This window comes from Rhipicephalus microplus, chromosome 7 (genome assembly GCF_043290135.1).
Source record: "Rhipicephalus microplus isolate Deutch F79 chromosome 7, USDA_Rmic, whole genome shotgun sequence".
Taxonomy (NCBI): Eukaryota; Metazoa; Arthropoda; class Arachnida; order Ixodida; family Ixodidae; genus Rhipicephalus; species Rhipicephalus microplus.
In genome coordinates this window covers 115,020,975-115,048,171 of record NC_134706.1, presented here as the reverse complement: position 1 = coordinate 115,048,171, position 27,197 = coordinate 115,020,975, and the positions used below count along the sequence as shown (strand labels likewise).

The window sequence follows — 27,197 nt, the reverse complement described above, 5'->3', positions numbered from 1 at the left end:
GCGGACGGCGTGCCTTCACCGTCCACGTAGCTGCGCTTGTCGAAACAGAGAAGGCCATTGACATCAATCTCATCGTTTTCATTGTGTCTCAAAGTCTACACTTTTGTAGTTCGGGGTTCCTTAATTAAATTCGAAACACACCATTTTATTGTCCATCATTCCTAATGTGTCAATAGCTTCTCAAAAGATCACATATTACATTTTAAGAGATATATTAGTGTTGTTTAATCAATTTAACGGTGCTACCTACGTCTGCAGCTATATCTATTAGGGCCATTTTAGGGAATTAGGTCTGAACTTATAGTACCTTTTAGATAGAAAAACAGCAATTTCATCGCCAGTGAGTTCTGAGCTTTTATTTTCTCATTTTTCTCTGTTGCCTTTGCAAAAACATTCACCAAAAGCAAGCATAAAGTTTGATAGGAGGAACTGGTATGAAAATATGGGAATTTGTGCATGTGCAGAAACATCTATAAAAGTTTGTTGTCGGTAATAGTTGCTTAAGCCGAAGCGATTTTTTTCAGACAGAATATAAGTTCACCCTGCTCTTTAGATTCTTTTAACTACCCGTGCTATTGTTTTGTTGAGGTTGTTTACGTGAAACCGAAGTATGAGTAAACTCATTAAGAAAAACACAGACTTTCAATGGTGCGAATAATTGGTGGAGACATTCAACAGTGCAAGTACTGCAAAAGAATGTTGTATGATTCAAACTACATATTCATTTAGTGTTCATTGAATTGCTACATTAATGCATTCGGAAGGCGCCCCAAATATAGGTGGTGCCCTGTACGATTCAAGACGGCACTTGGAGGAAGGACAGCCTTTTGGTTAGCATAGAAACAGATGGAATAGAATGAAGTTTTGAGCTGTGTTGTGCTGCTTTGTTTTGCATAAGTGACCAAAATATTTTCCGCACTTTCTAAAACCCCATTCCTACTTATTTCCCGCAATACCAAACGCGATGACTCAACTTCGCTGTTGTGCTTGAACGATGGTTTGCGATATCCTGTATGTGAACACAACACTTAGAAGCAGTGTGCACCAAGCCTGCCTGATGTTTCAGTCACAGTAGCAGGCTGCTAGTGAGTAGCAGCCCCACTGTTGCACGGGATCAAATGTTCGACGTGTGATTGTTTGCGAACGTGTCCCACCGTCGACGTTACTTCTGCAGCAAGGAGCACGGATTGTTTCCTATATTTGTTTCAGCAACGGTTGTGTTACAACCACGCTGTCATTCCAGCTTTGCGCAGTTCACTGCACTGGAATGTCGCAGGTTAGATAAGCTCGATCAAAACAGAAGCATAAAAAATAAACACGTACGCTTCTTGCACCTCGACGTAGGGAAGTTTTGTCGATTCACACTGTCGTTCTGTAGGTACCAATGAAATACATTTAAAGAAACTGTACGTGAGTGCATTGTGGCGTGACTGCACTTTTCATTGCTCTAACCAATTGGCTTCACTGTTTGTGTTCCTGCGTGTTTGGGGATGCGGTGATCTATTATATTGTTACGGGAATAAAGTAAAGGCAGAAGAAAGACACAATCAGCTGAGAGGTGCACGAGCTTCCCAATCAGCCATTATGATTCTTGCCTGTGGCTTTTCCTTTATAAAAACTATTTTTGCAGAAGTCACCGACTCCATAACATATTGGTGAGAGGTGCTGGGTAACCATCAAGCAACGGAGCTCCGCAGCGGGCGTCGCATCGGTTTTCCAGCCAAGGCCAACGCTGAGCCCTCCGTATCAACGTCAGCGTCTCCGACGAACACGGTGTCGCAACCATACGTTTACATGCCACTTAGGGGTCTTGGTATATTCTGCGGGACTCCTGGCGTCAACGTTGACGATCGGTTGGCCATGTTTGAACGAGTGAATGTGCCGAACAGATGGGATCCCGCAGTTCAGTTAGCTAATCTGCTGTTTTACTTGAGAGGCAAGGCCAAAGTATTGCATAAAAACAAATAAGAGGAACTGACAAGCTGGAACGAATGCAAAGAAAAGATGCGAGAAGTGTTCGGCAAAACCGCCAGTCGTAAGATCGCCGCCAAAAAGGAATTGGATTGGCATGCCCAATACCGAACGGAATCATACCTCGCATACATTCAAGACGCGCTCTCTCTCTGCCGAAAGGCTGGAAGCTACTTGACACTAGGTGACAAGGTCGGGCATGTCCTGAACGGGATTGACGACAGTGCGTTCATTCTCCTGGTCTGCAAAGGCTGTTCCACCTTGGACGTGATCATCAAAGAGTGTCGTCAGTTTGAGCAAGTAAAAAGTCGCCACATTCTGCAAACATTCTCCCCACTTCAAAACACTGCTGCAACATTGCCTTGCTAGGACCAGTCCGCACCACAACGTTCACAACGTCAAGACCTGACACGTATTGTTCGTGGCGAATTGAAAAAAATGGCACCCTCGGCGTTCTATTCGCGCAGCACTGATACCACTCCTGTTACTGTTCCTGTTTTTCAAGCCATCGTGCACCAGGAGCTTGAAAACATTGGAGTGCATTCCGTGGGCCATGTCACCGTGCCAAGAGTCAGCGAATGCCCTTTCGCGATGCCCTCCTCCAACCGACGGTTTTCTCCACGTACCCGCAACCCGTCTGAGTGGTGAACTGCAGATAACTGCCGTATATATTTCAACTGCCACCACGTTAGACATATTGGTTGTTACTGCCGCTACACCTGGTCCTCGGCACCTAGTGAAACGATCCGTATGACCCGTTATGACGGTACCACCCGCATCTTTTAACCTGTCGAAGAGTCCCATGGCGTTTACCAATGTCGAAACACTTGGTACAGCCGCTCGCCTTCACTACGTGTGCACCAGTCTCGTTCGCCGAAAATACGCCGTCCACGGACCCGTTCGCCGCAGCCACGACGCTTCTCGTCCGCCGTGGCTTCCGGCCGCGTCATCTCGGAAAACTGAGAATCGCAGCCCCCGGAGGTGGTGCTACATTGATGACTTCCGCAGCAAATCCTCTCTTTGTTCCCACCAGACGAAGTGTAATAGATGTTGAAGTGTAATGGCGCATCCTTTCTGTCATGCGTTCAAGCCTACACACACGTTTGAAGAAAGTTCTGACACCATGCAACCGGTGCACAATTGCTTCATGTGGCCGATGGCAGCACGCCGATGGTTCTCGGTATGTGCACTGCCCACTTAAGTATAAAGAACCACAATGCTTCAGTCATTTTAGCCGTGATTGACCACTGCCCTTATGACGTTATCCTAGGCCTGTACTTCTTGTCGAATCATTCTGCTCTTAACGATTGTGCTACTGGCGTTCTTCAACTAGAGCTGCCTCACATAATTGCTGAACCCCAGACTCCACTGCCGTGCCTATGCTCTCTTCAGGATGTACGACTGTCACCTCAGGCAGCCACCTACGCCGTTTTCACCGCACAGCCACAGGTTCACGATGGTCAATATGTCCTGCTTCCTTTCGCCGTCGTCCTTTTCAGCCGCAACATGGCCAATCCCCATACACTTTTGAAGGTCACTGACAACTTTACTTCGCTCCCACTTCTGAATTTCAGCTTGTGCCCTCAAGTGCTTCCTCGTGGAATATTTTGGCCAGCGTATCTAATGATGACGAATTCGAAATAGCGGCTCTCACCACCGAGATTGATTTACTTCAGTTTCCTGTAGATAACAGCACCTGTTTGTCCTCTTCTGAATCGTATCTCGAAGATTATTGCACCCAACCTCAATCCTGCGCGTAAAAGACATCCATAGCCTTCTCTCGTCTTATACCGACATTTTGATTTCGACGACAGACTTCCAGGGCAGACATCCAGCGTTCAGCACCGTATAAACACTGCTGACGCCAGTCCTTTTCAGCGACGCCCCTATCGTGTTTCCCACACTGAGCACAAAACTATCCAAGTGGAAGTTGACGAAATGCTCAAAAAAGGTGTAACAGAACCATCAAGTAGTCCTCGAGCGTCTCCTCTGGTCCTTGTGAAAAAAAAGGACGGTACCTGGCACTTCTGCGTTGACTATCGCCACCTCAACAAGATCACGCGAAAAGATGTATACCCGCTACCACATATTGATGGCGTATTAGACTGCTCGCACGGTGCTACATACTTCTCGTCTATTGATCTTCGGTCCAGCTACGGGCAGATTTCTGTCAATGAGAGGGACCGCCAGACGACGGCCTTCATTACAACGGATGGTTATACCAGTTTAAAGTCATGCCTTTTAGACTATGTAACGCCCCTGCCACATTCGAACGAATGATGGACTCTCTCCTGCGTGGATATAAGTGGTCTACTTGTCTCCGTTATCTAGACGATGTGGTAGTTCTTTCATCCACTTTTGACAGCCACCTGACTGGTCTCGCTGCGATTCTCGCAGTCTTCACAACAGCTGGGCTACAACTCAACTCTCAGAAATGCCAATTTGTCCGCCGTCAGATAACCATTCTGGGTTAGCTTGTAAACGCCAATGTTATCCAACCAGATGCCGAAAAAGCCGCGCCGTCCATAGCTTTTTGGAGCCCCGGTCTACATCTGACGTCCGCAGCTTCATGGGCTTATGTTCCTACTTTCGTCATTTTGTCAAAAACTTCGCCAATGTTGCCAGACCATTCACATACTTGCTGAAGAAGAATACCACTATTTAATGGCGCCCTGAGCAGGCTGAAGCGTTCACCGCTCTCATCGGCTACTTAAGTACGCCTACATACTTGCCCACTTTAATCCTTATGCTGCCACGGAAGTTCACACCGACGCCAGTGGCTACGTTATTGACGCAGTTCTCGCTCAGCGCAACCACGGCAGACAGTGCGTGACAGCTTACGCGAGTCGCCTGCTTTTTCGCCATGAGAGGAACTATTCAATCACTGAGAGAGAGTTTAGCTTTAGTTTGGACCGTTGCCAAGTTCTGGCCATATCTATATGGTCGCATATTCTCAGTCGTTAGGGACCACCATGCCCTCTGCTGGCTGACTTCTCTGGAGGACCCGACTGGACGTCTGGGTCGCTGCGCCCAGAGGCTCCAAGAACTTTCGTTTAGTGTCAGCTACAAGTGTCGCCATTTGCAGAAGAACGCAGACTGTCTTTCTAGTCATCCGGTGGATCCTCCTGATCACGTTTCGACTGACGTGGAGAGCAGCGTAATGGCGTTTACTGACATCGGCGATATACGCATTGAACAACCAAGGGAGGAGTCACTGCGCACTATCATCGACACCATCTAGTCTGAGAGACATGACGCTGAATCCCATATGTTCATGCTGCATGATGACATCTTCTAACGCCGCAACGTCAGCTCTGAAGGCCCTTAGCTTCTGTTTGTCATTCCTCGTCGTCTACGGCCTACCATACTTGAATAACTTCACGACGCACCAACAGCGGGACACCTCGGTGTTTACCGCAAATACGACCGCGTCTGACTAGGGTTTTTCTGGCCAGGACTTTGCCGCAGCCTGCGTCGATATGTCGCCACTTGCGACATCTGCCAGCGCCGGAAAACACCTTCTTTGCTGCCAGCTGGATATCTTCACCCAATTGAAGTCTCCTCTGAACCATTTTGTCACGTGGGACTCGACCTTCTTGGCACTTTTCTGACGACAATACTGGGAAATAAATAGATTGCCGTCACCACAGATTATGCGACTCGTTACGTGATAACAAAGGCCATGCCAACCAGGTGCGCCACTGACGTCGCGGATTTTTTTCTTTATGACCTCATCTTAGATCACGGTGCACTTCGACAGCTGTTTACGGACCACGGCCGCTCTTTCTTGTCCTACGTTGTCGACAACCTTCTCCAATCCTGTTCTACAGCGCGTAAAGCTATCTACCGCTTATCATCGACAAACTAATAGCCTAACCGAACGTCCTAAGCACACGCTCTCAGAGTATATTTCGATGTACGTCTTGGAAGATCATTGTGACTGAGACACCACGTTGGCCTATGTGACTTTCGCATATAATTCCTCTCGACATGACACCACGGGATTCTCACCTTCTTATCTCTTGTATGGTCGCGACCCCATATTGCAATTTTAAATCACGATACCTCTCAAGCAATCTGCTTTCGAGAGTGCTCGCCAAGCCATTGATCGGGCTCACATCGTTCGTCAAGTTGCCCAGTTTCGTCTAACCAGGTCACAGGGTATGCGAAAAGCCCGCTACAACCACCGGCATCGTACGTGGCCCAATCAAAGATGGATGTGCACGCCCCTAAACCGTACATAAGGAACACCTCGGATCCACACGGACTCAGTTGCGGGCATGGCACTCACTAAAGCATGACCTCAAATACGCTCGCCTTTGCTTGTTTACAGGTGAGGCGGTGCTTTTCATGTTTTCGAAGCGATGAACTATTACTTATAATCGTGCCGTGTTTCAACACACTGTTGTCTCTATCTTGTGATTGCTCGTATGTGTTGCTGAAGTTGGCTAGAAGCGGTGATATTGAGACGAACCCCGGTCCCACTGTACTTGAAGAAAAAAATGAACAAATTTTGCAAACATTGAAAGAACAGACAAAGACACTTGCTGATATAAAACGTGATCAACGTGCGCTTCAGAAGGAAGTAAAAAATAATGGCAGCGTCATGAAAAACTTTGAACAATGACTGTCTATGATTGAGTCATCCCTTCCAAAATTGACGGAATATAAAGAAGCGGTTTTTGCTTTAACTGAGCAAGTGACTGTGCTTTCCCGGAGGGTCAACGATCTGGAAAATTGGCAACGAAAAAATAATTTAATCGTCTGAGGTCTTCCTGAGAGACCAAATAAATCAGCCGATGAACTGTTTAAAACTGTAAACCAAAAGCTTTTTTCTGTATTAGGTGTAAGCCCGTGTATGTGTAGAACGCATACATTGACTTGGAAAAGGACGAGACCATTCCAGGCCTGTAATATTTCGCTTATACAACTCCAAAGAAAAGAGCGATATCTTGATGAAGTGTTCAAAATTGAAAGGAACAGGTGTTTCAGTGGGTGAAGACTTTTCAAAGTGCGTACTTTGTTGTCGCAAGCGCCTTTGGGAGAGTGCAAAAGAAGAAAAACGAAGCGGTGCGCGCGTGCGCCTTGTTCATGACAAACTTTATGTGAACAGGGATGCATATATCTGAAACGAAAACACCGTTTCACGGAAGCCATGCTTAGTTGCTGATAATCTTCAAACCATATGAAAATCCAGGAACGTGGGCACTACTCCTGATGCAGTGATGGTTATGAATATGAACGCGCGCAGCGTCTTGAATAAAATTTCAGCCATTGAAAGTGTTTCGCTCGAGCATGAACCAGATGTACTCATTGTTACTGAGACTTGGTTGAATGAATGCATTGAAAACTGCAAGTTTCTTCTTCTAAACTGTATAGCATATTGTAGAGATCGCGGATCTAGGGGTGGTGGTGTTGCGATTATCTGTAAAAGATCAACTGAGTGCACAGAACGTTCTTCGCTACCTGAAATTGAATGTGTTGCGTGTGACATGACTTTATACGGCAGTTCGTTCACATTCATTGCAGTGTATCGTCCTTCCGATTCTTCGGAAGACTACTCACTAGCTTTAATTGACTTCTTACATAACGAATTTCAGAGTTCAAAAGGAAAAATTGTAATGGCCGGTGATTTTAATCTTCCGCTTATCAACTGGATGGTGTATAAAGCGGGTCAGATTGATGTATTACAAACCCGAGCGCTCCTAGATGGGATGTTCTCGCTCAGTATGGTTAAAGTTGTACAGAAGTGCACACGAGTACACGAAAAGGGTGGCTCTTTACTTGATCTTGTATTTTTTAGTCGATCACTGGCTGAAGAAAAGTACACTTGTGAAGTTATGGACGGTATTTCAGATCACAGTATGGTGATTCTTCAGCTATTGGGCATGTGTCATGAAGCTCAAGTACTCTAGAGCTGATGATGTTTCAATTCTGGACTTTTTCGACATTGATTATGAAGATTTTAAGCTCATTCCTGTATGTGATAGTTCAACGGTTGATAGTGCGTGGAAAAGTTTTAGAGAAATTGTACACACGCTAATAAAACGCAACATACCTGACCGAAAAAGAAAGGTTCAAAGAATGAATCCATGGGTTTCGCGAAAAATTATTCACATGAAACTACAACTAAGGCGCATGCGGGCAAAACGAAAAAGTAGTAAACGAAGTCTCAGATCGGCTGACATCACGATGCTCTCTTTGTCGTTCAGAGCTGAGCTGGATGACGCAAAGAAGCGATACGCAAATGAATCTTTAAGGCAGTTAATTAAAACAGCACCACAGAAATTTTGGCGATATTTATCGAAAGAAAATTGAATACTGTGAATTTAATTAAAGAAACCGGCACTGTTACCGATAGTTTTCAGTTAGCCTGTACATTTAATGATTATTTTAAATCGGTTTTTACGAACGATGACGGTATACTGCCGGAATTCAGCCTAGGTTGTCTTGCCTCGCCAATCCCTGATATTGTCGCTACACAGGAAGGCATTTGTAACCTTCTTCTGAACCTTGATGAAAAGAAATCAACTGGTTTAGATGGCATTCCGAATGTCTTTTCAAAAAGGTATGCTGAATGAAGCTCTTATTATCTCACTGATATATTTAACAAATCTTTGCGTGATGGACAGGTTCTTAATGACTGGAAATGTGCTAAGGTCATACCGATTCATAAAGGAGGTGCTAAAGACTGCGTAAACAACTACAGGTCTGTGTGTTTGACAAGCACGTGCTCTAAAACACTGGAGAATGTACTCACTAAGCACCTAACAGAATTTCTCGAAGAGCGCAATCTAATGGCAGAACACCAACATGGTTTCAGACGAGGTTTCTCGACAGTTACAATTCCACCGCGGTTTCACATTTCATTAGTCAAGTCTTAGATGACAGAGGGCAAGTTGACATTTATTTTCTTGATTTCAGAAAAGCATTCAACAAAATAGCACATTCAAAATTGCTGCATAAACTTAGCACAATCCTGCAGAAAGATCAGCTCATAAATTGGATAGCGGCTTATTTGATAAACAGAGAGCAAGTGGTTTGCATTAGGGGCACAAACAGCACGAGTCAGTCGGCAGGTTCAGGAGTTCCGCAGGGCTCTGTCATAGGGCCACTGCTGTTCTAACGATATATTAATGATATGAACAGCGGCTTCTCGCCCGATGTTTTCATTAAGCACTATGCTGATGACACAGTCATTTATTCAAAGGCAGAATCAAACTACGACCAGAAAAAGCTTAATGAAGATCTGGGCATGATAGGCTCTTGGTGCTAAAAATGGCAAATGGTGTTGAACGCAAGCAAAACAGTTTTTATGCCGATTAAAAAAAAACCAAGTCTCTCTTATTTTGTTACGTCATAAATGAGGAACCACTCTGCCGTGTGTCAGAATATAAATACCTGGGTGTTTACGTCACAGATAGCTTCAACTGGAACCGCCATATAGATTATATCTGTGATGAATCGCAAAAAAAGCTTTGGATGCTTCGTCGGAGGCTTGGTGATGCGACACCTGAAGTAAAACTTATAGCTTATAAAACCACAGTACTTCCGTTGCTAGATTATGCATGCCCGATATGGAAGCCATATACGCAAAATAATATCGCTAAATGCGAACAGGTTCAAAATAAAGCTTAATGATTTATTTTAATTCATACCGTAGAATGCAGTCCGTAACAAGTCTAAGAACTAGGGCTCATATTCTTACATTGCATGAAAAAATGAGTATCAACAGCATGAAGTTCTTTTTTCAGATATTCCGTGGTATCTACAAAACAGAGATAACAAAAATTATCACTCTAGACACGTCGCATTCGCAGACAAAGCACACCAAACACATTAAACCTCTGAAGCATAACACAAAACTGTTCAAGAATTCTTTTATTGTATCCGCTATTGACACATAGAATAAGTTACGGAATGACGTTGTACTGTGTAACAGTGTTAAAGATTTCGAATGTGCGTTTAAAATGTTGAACTGAGATGTGATAAGGCACTCAGTTGCTCACCTGTGTTCTGCCGTGTTATTCTGCAGGGTGCGCATTGAATGTTGAATTTTTTATTTATTTTTTGCATTGATTTTGCTTTCTTTGTGTCAAATTGTGAGATGTTCCACTTTTGCATTGACTTTTAAAATTTGTGTGCCCTGATTAGCAACTCCTGTTTTGATTGATTGATATGTGGTGTTTAACGTCCCAAAACCACTATATGATTATGAGAGACGCCGTAGTGGAGGGCTCCGGAATTTTAGACCACCTGGGGTTCTTTAACGTGCACCCAAATCTGAGCACACGGGCCAACAACATTTCCGCCTCCATCAGAAATGCAGCCGCCACAGCCGGGATTCGAACCCGCACCCTGCGGGTCAGCAGCCGAGTACCTTAGCCGCTAGACCACCGCGGCGGGGCCAACTCCTGTTTTGGCATGTATGCTAACGGTATGAATAAAATAATAAAAAATATAACGTTTGCCCCAGGTTACCACGTGCTCATCTGGTCATCGTGTCGCCGTGTAGGTCTCTCCGAAAAACTTTTGTCCCGACACGCAGGACCCTATTTAGTCTTACATGAAGTTATCGACGTCAACTACGAGATAGCGCCATTGCACTCCAATACGTCACCGAGTTTGTCATTTGTTGACATTGTTCACGTTTCGCGCCTGAAGCTCTACTTCAGTCGGACTTCTTCGGACTTGTGCCGGGATGATGCTCCAGCGCCTGGGAGTCCTGTTACGGAAATGAGGTAAAGGAAGAGGAATAACACAATGAGCTGAGAGGTGCGCGAGCTTGCCAATCAGCCATTGTGACTCTTGCCTGTGGTTTTTTCTCTGTAAAAACGTTTTATACAGAAGTCACCGACTCCGTAACAATATTGCCACAGTGATACGAAAAAGGATAAATTGGCTGCATATACACAAAGTAATTGGGGAGACGACAGCCATCATGGCGAAAACATGAGAGAAACCGTTCTACTCTTCCTCATCCTATGGACAGTGGCACATAATACCGTCCGGCAGCGAAATCACCGACTCGGTGCATCCAGCAACAAACACGGTAGTGAGAAGAATGGCGATGTAGTTATGTCTATAAGGTCCGGTGTACGATGGCGCTTCAGATGGACAACGAGGAAGATTCTGGAGCGGGAATGAGTCGACGAGGATGAAGAGAATGGCTTCATTTCACACGTCACGTCGCTCACTCAATTCCACGCACGAAGTGGTGATGTACAGGAACAGGAGCTTCAAGGGAGCCCAACATAGCATCGTAACGAGCTTGCTGGCCCGTTCGCGTGTCGGTTAATTTATTGCATGCAAGTTGCCGTGCGTGGTCAGCGTGAGCAATGGCCTCTTGAGCATACTCAGTAGTTTGGTGTGTGGAAGGAGGCAGTATGATGTCCATAAACAACGTTGGAATCTGGACGATTAAGAGCAAGAAAGGCGAATAACCAGCCATCTCGCGCTACGTCGCGTTTTACGCAAACGTGGCCAAAGACAATACAGAATCCGTCTTGGTGGTTGGCTGACACGTACATTGCCAGCATGTTGGTAATGGTTCGGTTTTCCACTTCGTCAAGCCATTTGTCTGTGGATGGTAGACCGTTGTTATCTTATCTTTGGTCGAGCAAGACGTGAACATGTCATTGGTGAACCTGCAAATAAACTGTCAGTCATGATAAGTTAAGAGTAGTCATGGTACATCGTACTGTAGAATAACGTTCTGCAGCCAAATATCCGCTACGTCAGTCGCGCAGCTAGTTATAACTGCGTGAATAAATACATACTGCTTGGCGTAGTCCGTTGGAATGGCGATCCAGTGATCACCCGTGCCCATCGTAGGAAACGAACGAAGCAAGTTGAGGCCGACAGGATCAATTAGATCATATACACTGACTGAACTAGAATGGCCAGCGGGCGGGAGTGTTGTCCTTTTCCGGCACTCACAGCCCTATCGGTTAAACAACCATGGCATGGTAGACACTGGAAAACATGGCGGGTGAAGTGGAAATAGTAGTAGGTATGGTGGAAGTTATAGTGAATTTGGTGGGACGTTGTGGAAATTATGGTGAATATGCCGGGACACACTGGGTGGCATGGTGAACGGAAGATGGGTAAAACGGAAACGATGGTGGAAAGTAAAGCCTAGATTGTGGGCGATCGTGGGAGGCTCTGTCCATCATTGCGATAATGCTGGAAAGCACTAAACAGATGGTTGGTGGTATTTATTATGGTAGGCCACATGGTGTACCAAGCTGAGTAGCTCTTGCCACCACTGCGATAACGCTGGAAAGCACTAAGCAGATGATGGCTGGTGCTTATTATGGCGGGCCACAAGGTATACCAAACTGAGAAGCTCTGCCCACCATTGCGATAATGCTGAGAAGCAGTGAACTGACGATGAGTGGGCTTATAATGGCGGTTAATATATATGGCGCATCAAGATTGGATGTGTACACTACATTTTCAACCACTATGATTCCCACAAAAGGTTAGACCTACCGACCGAGCCTGCACAATTGTGTCATTGACGCTTCTGGGTTTCAGAATACACGATTTCGACGAGTAATACTGACAATACAGCACAGCCATGGCGTCAATTACCCTAAACGAAACATTTTTCATTGTGTACGGTGTCCGCGCAAAAAGCAACAAACATCAATGCGACGCGATTCCGGCACTCCTAAAGAACGTACGTCTCCCCTTACTGACAGCCGCCGGTCACACTCACCGGCACTTCTCTATATTTTATGCGAGAACACAGGCTTGCAATTCGTCGCTTGGGGAAACAATATGATAGCATAATGTTTCCGGCACACTGAATTCGTATTGGCCAAGCCGTTATGTAGTTATTGCTATAGCAAAAGAGCTCCAGTAGTGCGCTGGCACAACTGCCCTCTACGTTGCGCTAAAAGCATCCCATTACTCAATCAAATAAATTAGGTGGGCGTATCTATGAAATGAGCCTAGAGGCTTCATAAAGCGTGAACAGGTGTCGCCCTTTGGAACCAGCGAGAAACGAATATTAAACTTGCAGACCCCGCCGGTAAACTGTGCCTGCTTCCCAGTTCACTTGGTTTTTTTTCTTCTTGTGGTTGTGAATTGTAACGAAAACATAGCGTTGGTGTCATTATCACAATAGCAATCAATACAGCCAGCAGTTGCTTGTGTTTAATAACTGTACAATATTTCAGTGGTAGGTGCCGATATTGTCTATGTCGAGTACGCGACAAACAAAACAGCAGTTGAACCGTAAGTTCGTATTTGAACTAGCTATTAAACACTGAATGCGTCCTGTTGGTATGGGGCAGCGGTTAGTGTTTCTGAATGACAATATGATGGTTGTGCATTTGATTCTCCGTGGCAGCCTGTTTTTTTACGGGACGGGTATTTTTTACAATGTTTTTAAACAATTAATTTTTATTTTTTGTGGCAGCTCCTAATGGTGATTCTGACGCCTTTTCTCGCTCAAGCCTTGCCGGCACTGCAGCATACACCATAACCACACTATACACTATGGTTGACGTTTTCCAGAATTCGCCCACAACATCGATCCACTATAATAGTGGGTGTTGGTGTACAACATGCCCACCATTCCTGTTTTCGGTGAAGGAAAGGTTGCAAAAGGTCACGTAACAACCTGCTGACCGATACACTCCTCGCCAGCGAGAACTACTGCAATGCTCAATCGTAGGTGCGGAAAACGCCAATATCTGCTGTTAGTGGATGGAGGAGCTGGTCCCGAACAATAGAATGAAGGTGTGCCAGAATGACAAGCAATCGACCAGGGCTGTGTCAGGTCGCTAACTGTGACACTGGTAGGTGCCATCGCGTAGCACGAAATTACGAAGTGATGTGCTGAAAGCCGGTGAGTGGGAGAAAGTGACCTGGGAGAAAGTGGGGTCATGCGGTTGCTTAGCATAAAAGTTGACGAGTTCAGTTATAGCGAGCAAAGATAGAACTATACCATTCGCTGAATATTTTTGCATGTCGACGGGATAGTGAGACACGAAGCCGGCGTCTTGATGCAATCGCTAAAGCTTGTAGACGAGAGTGAACATGTACTATTGTAGTCGTGATCCCCAAATACTAATACTACTAGCCGTATTCTTGAAAGGAGACAGCCACCAATGAGCATGGTGATTACTTGCAATGGTGAAAAATCTGCCGTACAGATATGAACGGAATTTCACAATGGCCCAAACAAGAGCGGCGCTTCATCTCTCTCTCTCTTTTATTGAATAGTATCGTATAGCTCGGGAGAGAAGGCGGCTGGCATATGCACTAATGCAATGGTGACTGACTTGATTTTGGGTTATGACATCGCCTATATCCTGGCCACTGCTATTAGTACGTACTTGGGTAGGTGCAAAGTCATTGAAATGAGCAAAGACAGGTGGTTGCGTCAATAGGTTGACAAAATGAGTGAAAGCTGATGTTTCATGAGGTATCCAAGAAGAAGGAATATCCTTTTTCAGAAGATGTGTTAGGGGTTGCTGTCACACTTCAGGCGAGGCCCTGCCGATGCAACATCGACGTGCGGCATACTCACAGGCTTCCACTTTACCCTTCGGCCTGCGACGCCTGAAAGGCCTCGATGGGGCACATTTCAAATTTATTATCAGGTTCGTCGACCCGTACGGGGTTGCGCATGTGGTGATGTGTGGGCCTGACTGACGTACTCATAGAGCAGACACGGACATTTGATTTCACCAAAACAAGTATTTAATTAAAACAGGGGCTAAGGCAGGCGATTTACGAAAATAACAAAGAAAGAAAACTGATAAGTGATAGAAAAGAACAGCTACACAAGAAAGTATGCTATAACAAAGCACTGCAAGAGGTAGAGACAAAAGACAAATGCGTGGAATAATAATAAGGTAACAACATGATGAAACCATTGGAGAGACAATGAAAATTTAGAGAAAAACAAAGAAGAAAAAGTTCAGGCTTGCGCTTCTGAGCTTCGACGTGCGACGCAGCGCACACAACTACATATATTTAAAAAAAGGCTGGTTATAATAAATTATCAGTTGAAAAAAATTCACAATAAAAAGTTTCATACGGTCCAGGCCAGCTCTCGGTACACATAGGGGAGTTTACGGGGTGTCGCTGAATATCTCGCCGGCTTGGTAGCCAACGAGGGTGCCCGGAATTGCAGCCGTCTCAGTACGTCGCTCGAGTCGCTCCATGCTCGCCGCCTACATGAGACTCGCGACTTCGATGACCGCACTTATTGCTGGCTGTACGTCAACTGCCTAATCCGATGCAGTCGAAACTTTTTCAGGGGCGTACGCGTGCTCCCGTCCCATCTGGGGGTAATTTCCTTTTTCAGACCGCCCGTGTCCCTTTCGGTACAGGTGCAGGGAAGACGAGCCGGTGCGACGCTGGGTCGTTAGTCGCCGGATGTCGTCCTCTCAACGCAAAAGCACCCTTCCTTGGAAGAAGGGGCCGGCGGACGACCCGAAAATTGGAGTCGTTTGTGACAGTTGTGCAATCGCCGCAAAATGTGTAACAAAGTAGTGAAAATATGATCCCGGCCAAAAAACGAGCGAACTTGTTTGAAAAAACGTGGAAGAGAGAAGTTCGTGATGACACGTATTTTTGCTGCATAAGTTCGTATAGCAGCAGCGTCAACAAGATGGCTGAGCACGATGATGTCTCCGGGGCCGAAGCGGCATTTGGTATAGCTGAGTTGAAGACCAACAGAATAGCCGACATTACTTGCAAGGTGACTGGTGAACGTAGGTAAGAAAATGACATCGTCAAGGTAGCAGACATGTAGACCGTTTGAAACACTTAAGTGCAGGTAGTTACACAGTTCATCACGTAACCCAAAGGGCCAGACTTTGACCTGGCAAAGCTCATCGGGTTCAATAAAGACCACTTTTTCTCGACTATTTTAGTCGATACCAATTTGCCATTAGCATCAACGAAAGAGAAGCGAATCTAATGACTCAATTTAGGAAAGGCAATTTTATGAAGTAACATTGAAGAGGGTGGCGTGGGCATGAGTTCGTTTTTTTTTACTAGCAGAAAACCTCTACGCAGCATATTGTTAATGTTTGCTCACAGCGGTTCCAGTCATTTGTGTTATTTCGTAATAAGATATTGACCTCAAGCACTGAAGTGAATGAGGATGCTGACACAGGCTTTGGGGAAGGGGTGATCCTTTCTAACACACTCCTTTTCACCGTCACTGAATGAAAAAAACCCTGCGCATTGAACAGATTCAAGAGCGTCATCTATGCGAGGCAAAGGGCGAAAACAGGTGGCGTGGTTGTTTGTCATCTTGTTGAGATATTGTGATTTATTGCAGAACCACAAGATGTTGTTTTTTTTTCACAAGTACACAATTACCACGGGTGATATCCAAGGACGCTTCAATGACTGGACGATGTTTAGCGAGCATCTTTTCGCTTCCATTTGATTGACGCTGCAGTAAAACTCAAGACACATGATGAGGATGTCAATGAATGGGTAGTATGTTTTCGGTATCGATTTGATAGGATACCAGATATGTTTTGCAGAGTTTGTGTGAAGCGAATTTCAAAATAATGTGGTAGGACGTCAGGAAAAAGCGCCGGTACTGGCTCTGGGAAGAGGAAAGTTGTGCGGTTATTATGGTGTTGAATGGGCCATCAAGTGTCATGCTAGTAGGATGGCTGCCTGAAGATGGCTGTCGAGCATGAATGTCTAGGACAACTGGCTCATACCTGTCCGAAGGAAATACTGTACGCAGTGTGATATCTTCGGGAAGCAGTTGTGGGCAACGTTCAAAGTTCAGCATAAGTATGAAGGTGATGTACACAAAGGCAGTCACAAGTGAGGACAGAAAACTTGCATGTTGCTTCAGAAGAATGTGCAAAGAAGTGGTAATCATGCAGTCGCCATAACGTACTGGTGCGTCCCCGGTAAATGAGACGCAAGCCTCAATATCTGGGTGTTAGTGAACAAACTGAACCACACATAAACACGGTGGTGACGCAATGGTGGCCAGGTCAGATATTGCAGGAAGCTCTACCCGCAATACACCAGAAAAAGAGTCACCAAGGGAAAAATGCATGCTTAGAAATTCGTGGCCGAAGATGAGCTCATGAGATCCACTGTCCGGAACAGCAAAAAGAACTGAGTTCTTGTGGTAATCAATGCTCACATGCGCCGTACACATTACAAGAATGGTGGGCATACCACCTATGGCTAGATGAACAGGCGATGAGGCGGACATAAGGACCTTGCAGAGAGAACGAGAAAGGTGAGCGCTCATGAATGATAACTGTGTAATTGTGTCCATGAGCCCCGAGAAAGGCACGGCATTTATTTCTACGTCAAAAAGGTTTTGTGAGGTAGCCAAACTTCAGCGGATTCTCGGATAGTTAGGTCAACGGCACATCACCCCCGGGAACTGCACCAGTTCACCGAGAAAATGGTGGGGCAAAAGTGAAGAAGTGTGATGCGGTACGGATGACAGAGAGCGTCACTGGCTCTCTAGGGACGGCGACGGTCACAACGCGGGGCTGATGTGCGGGTGTTAAGTTTCGGTTGGTCTTCGTCGGCGTGAAGAGGGGAGATTAAGCATCATCTGGATAATATTTTGCACGAGGAGACGATGACCGACAATAGCTACAAAAGATAGAACTGTTGCATATTCCACAGCATTGGAAGCATATTGACCCTTCATCACGTGTGCGCCACTGGTTGGCACCACGGTAGCTAGAATAAGTAAATTGTAAGTGGTTGCATGAAAGACGGCTGGCTGCCGGACGACGTAAGGCACATAAAGGCTGTGTCCCTGCATTTGCCAGTTATTCGCGCATTACAGGCTACAATATTGACCCTGTCGGGCCGGCGGGCACAACGCACTCTAAACTATACTGCCTTGCGAACAAGGGAATCCCGCAAGGCTTCATCCTTTCCCATTTGTCTTCAATGTCACTCTGAAAAAAAATTTTCCTTGAATTTTTTAGAATGCTGACTTAGGTTTGGCCATTTTGGGCAAAAAAGAGTCCCAATAGAAGTAGGCAGAACGTGTTAGAAAATGCAATCGGTAAACTTTATGGTCACATGAAGAAAATGAACATGGCTTGTTCACCGAGGAAATGAACGTAAATTCAACTGCGACCAAAATGTACTAAGGATGGCAGATCCCCAAAGCTCCAACTATTGCGGGCCGATAAAACAATCAGTGAAGTAACACAGCTTCATAGTCTTCACAATGTACAATGCGCGGAAATGTTCGCATAGGCTTACAGACTGTCTGTCAAGACTGAGCGTGAGGAATACAGTTGTATCTAGCAAGTTTGTGTTTGTGTATGTCTCGTGGAAGTATCTATAAATGTTTTTCTGGTCTTTGACTCTGTCTCTGTCTTAGGTCCCACGAACCACCACAGCTCGGCTCTTATCTTGCAGCAGCGATGGTCACACGTATAAAAACAAACGCACATAGCAACCATGTGCACCATCGTTGTTACCTAAAATTATTTTAGCTATATGCACATTTGCACATGTGGACTAAGCACTAAGGCTGTAGTACTCTGAGAATAAGACGTGAGGAGTCCTTACAATGAACGATTGTGACTTTATACAATCGCTTCAGTGTTTGTGAGAATAAATCTCTGATATCTTTTTCATAACAGCACAGTAATCCACAGTATGATGTCTCGAAGAGCAGTGCTTGTTATTATCGGTAAGTTTTGAAACAAATTTTTTAACTAAACGATCGATAGCGTGATGATGTTCTCTTGCCAGAGCGAAAATCATGGAGTGCTCAGTGTTGGCTTAGCACGAAAGCACAGTTTTGGATAAGCATGATGAAGAGTTATTTATTCGCTTACGAAACATTGTCACACACAAACACACAAGCATTTATATATATATATATATATATATATATATATATACATATATATATTGTTACGGGTGAGATATGTATGTTTTACAGGCAGGGCAATGAATGGTTGCAGAAATCAAACCTAGCACACAACACAGTCACTTCTTTTTCCGCTACCCCACTTCAACGAAAGCCCCGTATTATTTCACCTGTTGCAGACGATGCCCACTTGGTGAGTTAGTGTCGCGCGTGGTATGGCTTCAACCGGATGGCATGTATGACGTCAGTTTCCCTGGAGCGATGGCCAGAAGACGTGAGGCGCGATACCGCGTACCAAACGTCACTAACGCGCGACAGAATGACGAAGGGACCTGTATAGTGGGCCATAAGCTTTTGATAAAAGCCACTCTTCTGGTATGGAGTCCACAGCCACGCCATATCTCCTTCGTTTTACGACACATGTCGATGTGCCTTGTTGTAGTGAGCCTTTGAATGGTCTTGGGCTGCGAAAGTCCGTAGCCGCGCAATGCGCCATGCCTCCTCTGCGCGACAGAGTGTCTCTGAAAAGGATGGGTTTTCTTGCTCTGAAAACGGGAGAATTGTGTCGAGGGTAGTACGTGGCTCACGTGTGTAGAGAAGGTAAAACGGGCTAATTCCAGTGTTCTCTTGTAGCGCAGCGTTGTAGGCGTAGGCCATAAACGGTAAAACTTCGTTCCAGTTTTTATGCTTGGAATCAACGTACATAACGAGCATGTTAAGGAGCATCCTTTTGACACGCTCAGTCAAACAATTGGTCTATGGATGGTATGAAGGGACGTGACAAAACTGGAAAGCAGACCGGTCAATCGACTTTTTCACGACGTCGGAAACAAACTGCTGGCTACGGTCGCTGATGATGGCAGGAGGGGGCCCATGCCGGAGGATAAAGTAGCGTAACAGCAAGTCCCAAACGTGATCGGCTGTGCCAGCAGATATCGCTGCTGTTTTAGCATACCGAGTGAGGTGGTCTACACAGACCACAATTCAGCGGTTTCACGTGATAGATATTGGAAAAGAGCTCACTAATTCAATACCGACGTCCTCAAAGAGGGAACATGAAGGCGGTATAGAATGAATAAATCCTGCAGATGCAGTTGTTGAACTTTTGCATCGTTGACATTGCTCACAGCTGATCACGTATATAGGTGCAGCCTGACGCTTGTGGGGCCAGTAAAAACGTTTCAGTGTGCGGTGATAAGTCTTGGGAAACCCCATATGACCAGATGTTGGATCGTCGGTCATAGCTTGCAGTACATTGTTTTGCAAAAAATTGGGGACAACCGAGAGTCAGCAGGCCCATTTCGCAGCGAAATTGTGCTTGTAAAGAATTCTATCCTGCATGATGAATGGCCTCTGATGTGGCTTATCGATGACAGATGAGAAAAAAAGAGCCAAACTTCGGTCTTGACGTTGTTCTGTACGGAACGTTTCCAAATCTAGAAACTGTGAGTCAAGAGTCGCCAGACAGTCGTCTAAATTGTCAGCGTTGCATTCAGTCGTGGGAAGGGGAAGTCATGATAGCCAGTCAGCGTCCGCGTGACGGCGGCCACTCTTGAAGCAAACATCAGTCACAATCTTGCGAACGGAGTGCCCATTGGGCAACTTGAACGTTTGGATCTCGTAGACCAGAGAGCCAACAAAGTGAGTAGTGGTCTGTGAGCGCACTAGCATCACATCGGTTGAGCCAGCGCCCCTACCAGTGCGACACAGCTTTTTTCCTAGTACGCCCAGCGGAGTGCCAGTGATTACAAGTGTGTACCAGTGCCTCCAGCGTGTACCATTGCCAAAAAACGTACTGGCATCATGCTGTTTTTGCAATAAGGTGTAGACGTCGTCAGGCTGCACTGTCGCAATGGGCATAGTTAGTCGATTCACTGAGGCATTGAGACACAGTACAGGGGAATTCAGTGGGGGAGACAAGTACTAATACGCAGATTTCATTACACAGAGCTGAAGAACACAAGATGGCTATCATCATGGAGTTGTCTAACGTTTGATAAATATGACACTGTTTCGCATTTTTAGTCCCAGTTCAACTTTGTGACATCCGTGAGTTTCACTCCTAGGATTATTATGACCAAAGCTTTATATGCTTTGTGAGTTCACATGACTTCTGATTTCCAATGAGAAATCATGACACTTCGCAAGCTTTTTTTTTCTGCTGCAGCACTAAAAACAGTGCTGAGAAATAAATAGCAATAGTTTATATCACAATATACTGAGGAAAAAACTGTGTGCGTTCCCAAATTCAAATGACCTTAAGGTAATGAAACGTGAGCAGTGGCTTCACGCGTTGGAATTGGCATAACGCCAACAGTGTCAAACTACCTGGAGTCATCACAAAGTCGTCTGATGACGTCCACTTTCAATTGTCTCTTACTCAAAGGGGAAATGATCCCGGTGCAATGTGACAATATGTGAGAAGAAGAAACCCTGGGCTGACCGATGCAATAGATTGAAACAGAACTGAAAAATATAATGAAGCTTTTCTGTATCAGATCCTATATCACAGACATGGCGACTATCTCAACTACCGGTTGATGAAACATCGGTGCATGATGGGGGCTGGTGTTGTTTCATTATGATGGTTGGCTCAGATTCACACATAGTTACGAAAAAATGTCGAGTAATATCTATGAGTACGAATTTTTTTTATGGTATTGAAGTGAAGCCATCAGTAATACTGTGTTTTCATTTAAATAAAAGTGTGGATGGCGCTTCTTTTCAATGTAGATAATCAACCACAGGCAGTCCTGGTGCTGCCCGCTGGTACTTCATTTTAGCTAGGGTAAATTTTTCTGCTTCAAGTTTTTTCTAGTTTCTGGCGTTTTCTTTTACAAGCAATATTTTATATTTGGGGGCGTTTTCTTAGTTTCAGCCTGCTACCTCGGACATGGGGAAGAACAGGACGTCAAACGTAAGGATAACGCTCTTATTTTAACTAAATCGCCATGTTGATGGTGTACATAGGTTCTGAAAAAATATAATGCCCATTATTTTATTGAGCCCCAATAATACAATATTGGGACGCATCTGTTATCTCGGTGACCCACTCTTTTTCTGCCGACATTCATTGAGGGCAGAGGATCTGGAGAGAATAACATCCTAGAAAAGTATTGGGGTGGTTATGGTTTATAATAGACAAAATACCATATAATGACCTTAGTTTCTTACAGTTTCAGATACAGCTGATTGAAGCATAAACCTAATTTTAAAAGGACAGTGTCAGTGTTGAGAAATATTCGAGCTAACTTAAATAAGAAGAATATTTCTCATAGGTCTGAGGTGAACCATTTGTACTCTAATGGCTCACCTTCGATAAATATTGAGTAAAATTGGATTGATAATGACAGCAGTAAAATTCCCATCACGTGAATTACACCCAAATCAACAACGAGTGCGCGTATGTTGGAGTGAGACTTCCCTGAATATGAGACACGCATGCAAGAAGAGGCAGTAGCTGCCACAGTGCTTACCCCTTTGTCGTGTATTTATCAAAAAGTTCTACGCAGACCTGAGTGGTCTCCAAGTACGAGGTCTATAGAGGTAGGTTGTACACTATAAAATAACATTTTTGACTTTTTTTAAATGTTTTGCCTTGCCGCGTATATGACTCTTTATATAGAAGCACGTGAGCACCTATCGGATAAATGAAACTCTGCTCTGAGGTCCATTTTAATGATTGGAGAGCGAGCGTGCACCTTAAAAAAGATTTATACATGTGAAAAGTCAGAAAAACGCGAAATAGGTGGCGAATGCTTTTCTTTAAATATTAGAAATTTCTCAAATTGTCGACAGTGCACTAAACATTTCTAGTTGCACTGTCAGTCCTTGAAAGGTTTCTCTTTCCGTTTTAGTCTAGCTGCCTAAGTCTGGTTGCTCTCGTTAATCCCTCCTGAACTTGGCGTACGCTAACAATAGTAGGGAGGGTAAGAGGGCTTAACAAACCTGTCTGGGTGGTCTTGACGTAAATAACGTGATCATTCTGGTGACTGTCTTAAAACGTGTGAAATCGCGACTGCCTCCAACTTTTCGTTGCAAGCCTAGCGACTTACTGCTGCCAATATGAAAATAGATATTCAATTTTGGCTAATTCGGCGGCTAGCTGCGGCAAACATCAAGTCACGCTTTGTCTCTATTGACACACAGTTTACTTGCGCAAGGAGTGTTGAAGTGCTGCACAGCACCTAATTAAAAAAATCCAAAAACCTAATATTTAACATCTATCTATCTATCTATCTATCTATCTATCTATCTATCTATCTATCTATCTATCTATCTATCTATCTATCTATCTATCTATCTAGGCGCTTACGTTTGAGTGCTCTCGTTGTCACCTCTTAACTTGGCATGAAAGAAAATTAACATGAGAGAGAAACATAGTTGGACGAATATGACGCACTAATCAAGACATAAACAATGTTCCAATCCCGTCTCGTACGTCGTCGATATTTTCCCGCCTGACAGTGGAACATACCCATGGGTGGGTATGGGCCACTGGAATGCGGGTATGTGCCACAGGTAATAGATACTTGGTATCTACCCATACATGACGAAAGCACACATGGGTAATTTTAACGCGCGAGCGTTAATAACTACTCGACATCGGTAGCGTAGACCCGACGAATGCAAAGAATAGGTGTCAGGGTGTCCACTGGAATAGAACCCAAGCATTCTGCGTGACAAAGAAACATTTTACCACAGAGCTACGCCAGGTTGCGGAAGTCCTTTCGTGAAACGTCAATAGCGGTTGCAGTGCTACCTGCAAAATTTTTTAAGCATTACTTGTGTACTCTTTTGATATAGTCGTCACGTCGGGTTAACTTCAATTGGGGTTAGCTGCCATGTACTGATGTTGACTTATGCAGCAGGGTCCAGAGCCGGCTATCTAGTGAGCATCAGCGCTTCATATCAGCTTCTAGTGTTGCTAGGCTCATGTTCCAGTTGGCATCGTTGGGAAAGTGCAAAACAACTAGTTATATAACCATCTGGAATTCTTCAACATATATCTAAGCGTGTACCAGTCGTACGTAAATTTAGCGTTATTTCATGACGTATCACTCAATAAAAAAATAGCAACATGGTCACCTTTCTTTCGCATGCTTCGCATTACGTCAATTTCAAGGCATACGGGATTCGCCAAATTATAATAATATTACGTGGAATTTTACATCTCATAACTATTATAATATGAGAGACGCAGTACTGTAGGTGTCAAAAAATTTTGACCATCTGGTGTTTGACGTGCGCTGACATCGCACTGTACACGTGCGCCTAGCATTGTAGCTGCATATATATGCGACCGCTGCGGCTGGGATCGAAACCACGACTTGTGGATCAGCAGCCGAGCAACCATCGTGGACGAAACTCAGATATTCTCACAGCCCTAGTGGGTATAATGATGTATGATACTGGTTCAGGATATATACCTTGTCTTCTTCAACTCCGAAGCGGGATCTGTAGCACGTCACGCCTATTTCCACAGAGGTCTTCACTATACACCGACACAGCAGCGTGAAGGCATGACCTGATAGTGCGAAACAAGATGGTCGTATTTCGCTATGGTTTTATTCGTAATAAATGGGTAATTTACACATTTTGATGTGAACATACATGTAATACCGATGTCACATGGGCACTTTTAATCGTGATCGGTGTCGATGAGGAATAATTAACCACGATCCAGATTAGGTGCTGCTACGCGGTCACTCTTACGATTAGGCGTGATCGGGATCAAGACTATCGCGATACACGCCGCGCGATCTGCCTGAAACATCGCGATTTCGGTGTCGGCTGTACCCTCCTACCGAGCTCGTTGAAAGCACTATGAACAAGAAAACCGAGCACGTACAGTTCAATAAAACCACTTTCCAACAGCAAGTTGTTAAAAAAAACAACTTGTAAACTGTTTAAATCTGAGCAATATCTTAAGCATTGCACATTTTAGGATTCGCATCGACCGCATGTAGTTACCAGAAAAGCAGACAACAAGCATACGACAACCAGTCAAAGGTTGCCTTCGACGCTTAGTTGAACTCTCGCTGCGTTGGAGCTGTTGGAGCACCTTGAACAAAACTAATTTTGAGTGTCGCAAGTCTTTCGCTGCGTCGCAGCGTACCCGCTCTTCGTGGCCAAATGAAGATATCTTTACAGTAACTGACCACTCGTAAGAGCGACTTCAACAGACTTGAGACGCCAGAAGTGAAACACTGGCACGTAGGACCAGTTGACGCTTCACTGCAAATGCTAGACTACGACTGTGGCCATCAGAAATAAAAGCGAAGTTCAAGCATTTCTGAGAGTAATGCAGCTAAGTGCTAGAAAAAGTTTATCAAATGGTGAATTTATGAAATTATTATGGTAGTAGTATGCAAAGTTTTTGATGTTCGAGTGGTTCTAGCACTAATGACTGCTAATAAAGGGCTCTGAAGATAGACCGTACGCAGAGTTTTGTTAGTGGCAAATTTTACGGCACCCAAATGCCACCTTGGGCATTTCATCTGACCCAAGGTCGAACCGGATTAGCTTGGACAGTATAGAAGCAGTCATAAAGTAGATCACGATCAAGAAAGCTCATCCGCGTCACTCTGATCACGTATAAAAGTGCCCATGTGACACTGGTCTAATAGAAGCAGCGCACCGAGGTGAAATTAATAAATGCGAAGCATTTCTTAGTGAACTTCGGCAACCTTGAGCCTATCTATCATCTATCTATCTATCTAGCCACCTACGACTTTTAGCTCTCCTGACCATTTCTGTATTGGTATGAATACCAAACTTGGTATGGTATAACATGAATGTATTTAAAACATATTTCAATAGTGATAACATGATATCATGACATGTATGTCATGAATGTCATGATTTACTTTTTTTGGTCCTGCCGCTCTTGCGGTGGTTTTCTTAGCATGGGGTGTCGCAAAACCGGTATTGTATGACATAATTGGATGACGAACACAAGCGACTTACCCTAACATAAAAATCATGTCATGCAGCAACATGACTACATGCCACGCTCCTGATGCGCTTGCATCCGCTTTGCTAGCGTCACATCCCTGCAGGGGCGCCTGCGCAAGTAGGCGTTTGGTGTGTAGCGACATTACGGACCCGAGCTAACGGGGGAGTTTCTACTCCCTCCCACGCCTAGCCGTGCGTGGCTTTGCCGTGCCCGGGGAAAATGGGATCCTGGGGGTTAAGCTGACGCTGGGTGATTGGACCTTTAAGGCCCCCCGGCAGAGGCAACACACCCCTTTGGCTCCGGCTTCACGTACACGGCACCCCTGGGCTGACCCACCAAGGGGAAATCGGCAGTCGCCTTTTCATATCTCTCTCTCCCTACATCTTCGTCTTTCTTACTTTTTTAGCTTTCCTGTCTACTTCTCTCTTCTGTTTACTTCCAATTTTCCTGGCGTCAAGGGTGAAACCTGTGCAAATAGCCTACCTTGGTCTGGGCGCATTGGGTTATAGCAGTGTTGTAGGGCTTACGTCTGCAAGCTTTCAGCACCTGCAAACTTGCAGCGTCCTATTTTTGGGCTCCGTGGTGGGTGGCCGCCAACGCTGCTGAACAAAATAAGACCGGCGTGCATGGAGCATTCCCTCAACTGTCTGATCATACCGGCCTAAAGCGGGTACGCACCGATGACATAAATTTCTTCAAACAGCCAATAGAAACTTTTCCCCACTTCCACGTCATTCACTGTGAAAAAACCGGAAAGCAAGCCACGACCGTATCTCCTTTCGTAGTTGCCAGGTGTCTTACTGAAACTCTCGCGGCTGAATACAAAGTAACCAAAATGGCTAGCGGAGACCTTCTTCTCGAAATTCGGGACAAAGCACAATTTGTAAAGCTAGACAGCCTCTCAACGTTTGGTGACGTACCGATCACCATAACCCCACACAGATCCATGAACATCACTCGCGGAGTGGTATCTGATGCAGACTTACTTGAACTCACCGAAACTGAACGTTTGGAAGGGTGGAAGAGCCGAAATGTCAATAATGTACAGAGAATTATTATCAGAAGAGATAATAAGGAAATACAAAAAAAAACACTTGATACTCACGTTTCCATCCAGTAAACTACCAGATTCCATTCAAACAGGGTACACAAAGACATCTATCAGGCCGTATATACCAAATCCTCATCGTTGCTTCCGATGCCAGAGGTATGGCCATGGCTCCAAAACCTGTCGTGGTCGCCAGACATGTGCACAATGTGGAGTCTTAGGCCACGTGTCTGAGAACTGCAAACAACCGCCACACTGTGTAAACTGCGAAGGAAACCATGCCGCATATTCACGCTCCTGCACATACTGGAAAAAAGAAAAAGAAATAATTACATTGAAGGTGAAGAAGAACATTACGT

General features: G+C 44.9%; 1 protein-coding gene across 3 annotated transcripts in view; it reads left to right on the top strand.

Annotated features, from left to right (window-relative positions):
- The first annotated feature begins 228 nt into the window (after positions 1–228).
- Positions 229–27,197, top strand: part of LOC142767045 (uncharacterized) — a 123,152-nt gene continuing 96,183 nt past the window's right edge. For 2 of the 3 annotated variants that reach the window (XR_012884726.1, XM_075868260.1), the window contains exons 1-3: positions 229–340; positions 18,600–18,649; positions 21,705–21,749. Coding sequence is in view for 2 of the 3 variants with exons in the window: in XM_075868260.1 (XP_075724375.1) it covers positions 18,616–18,649; positions 21,705–21,749 (79 nt within the window). In the remaining variant the exon portion in view is untranslated. Of the gene's footprint in view, positions 433–18,599; positions 18,650–21,704; positions 21,750–27,197 lie in introns of all 3 variants that reach the window. The other variant, XM_075868261.1, reaches the window with a different exon arrangement.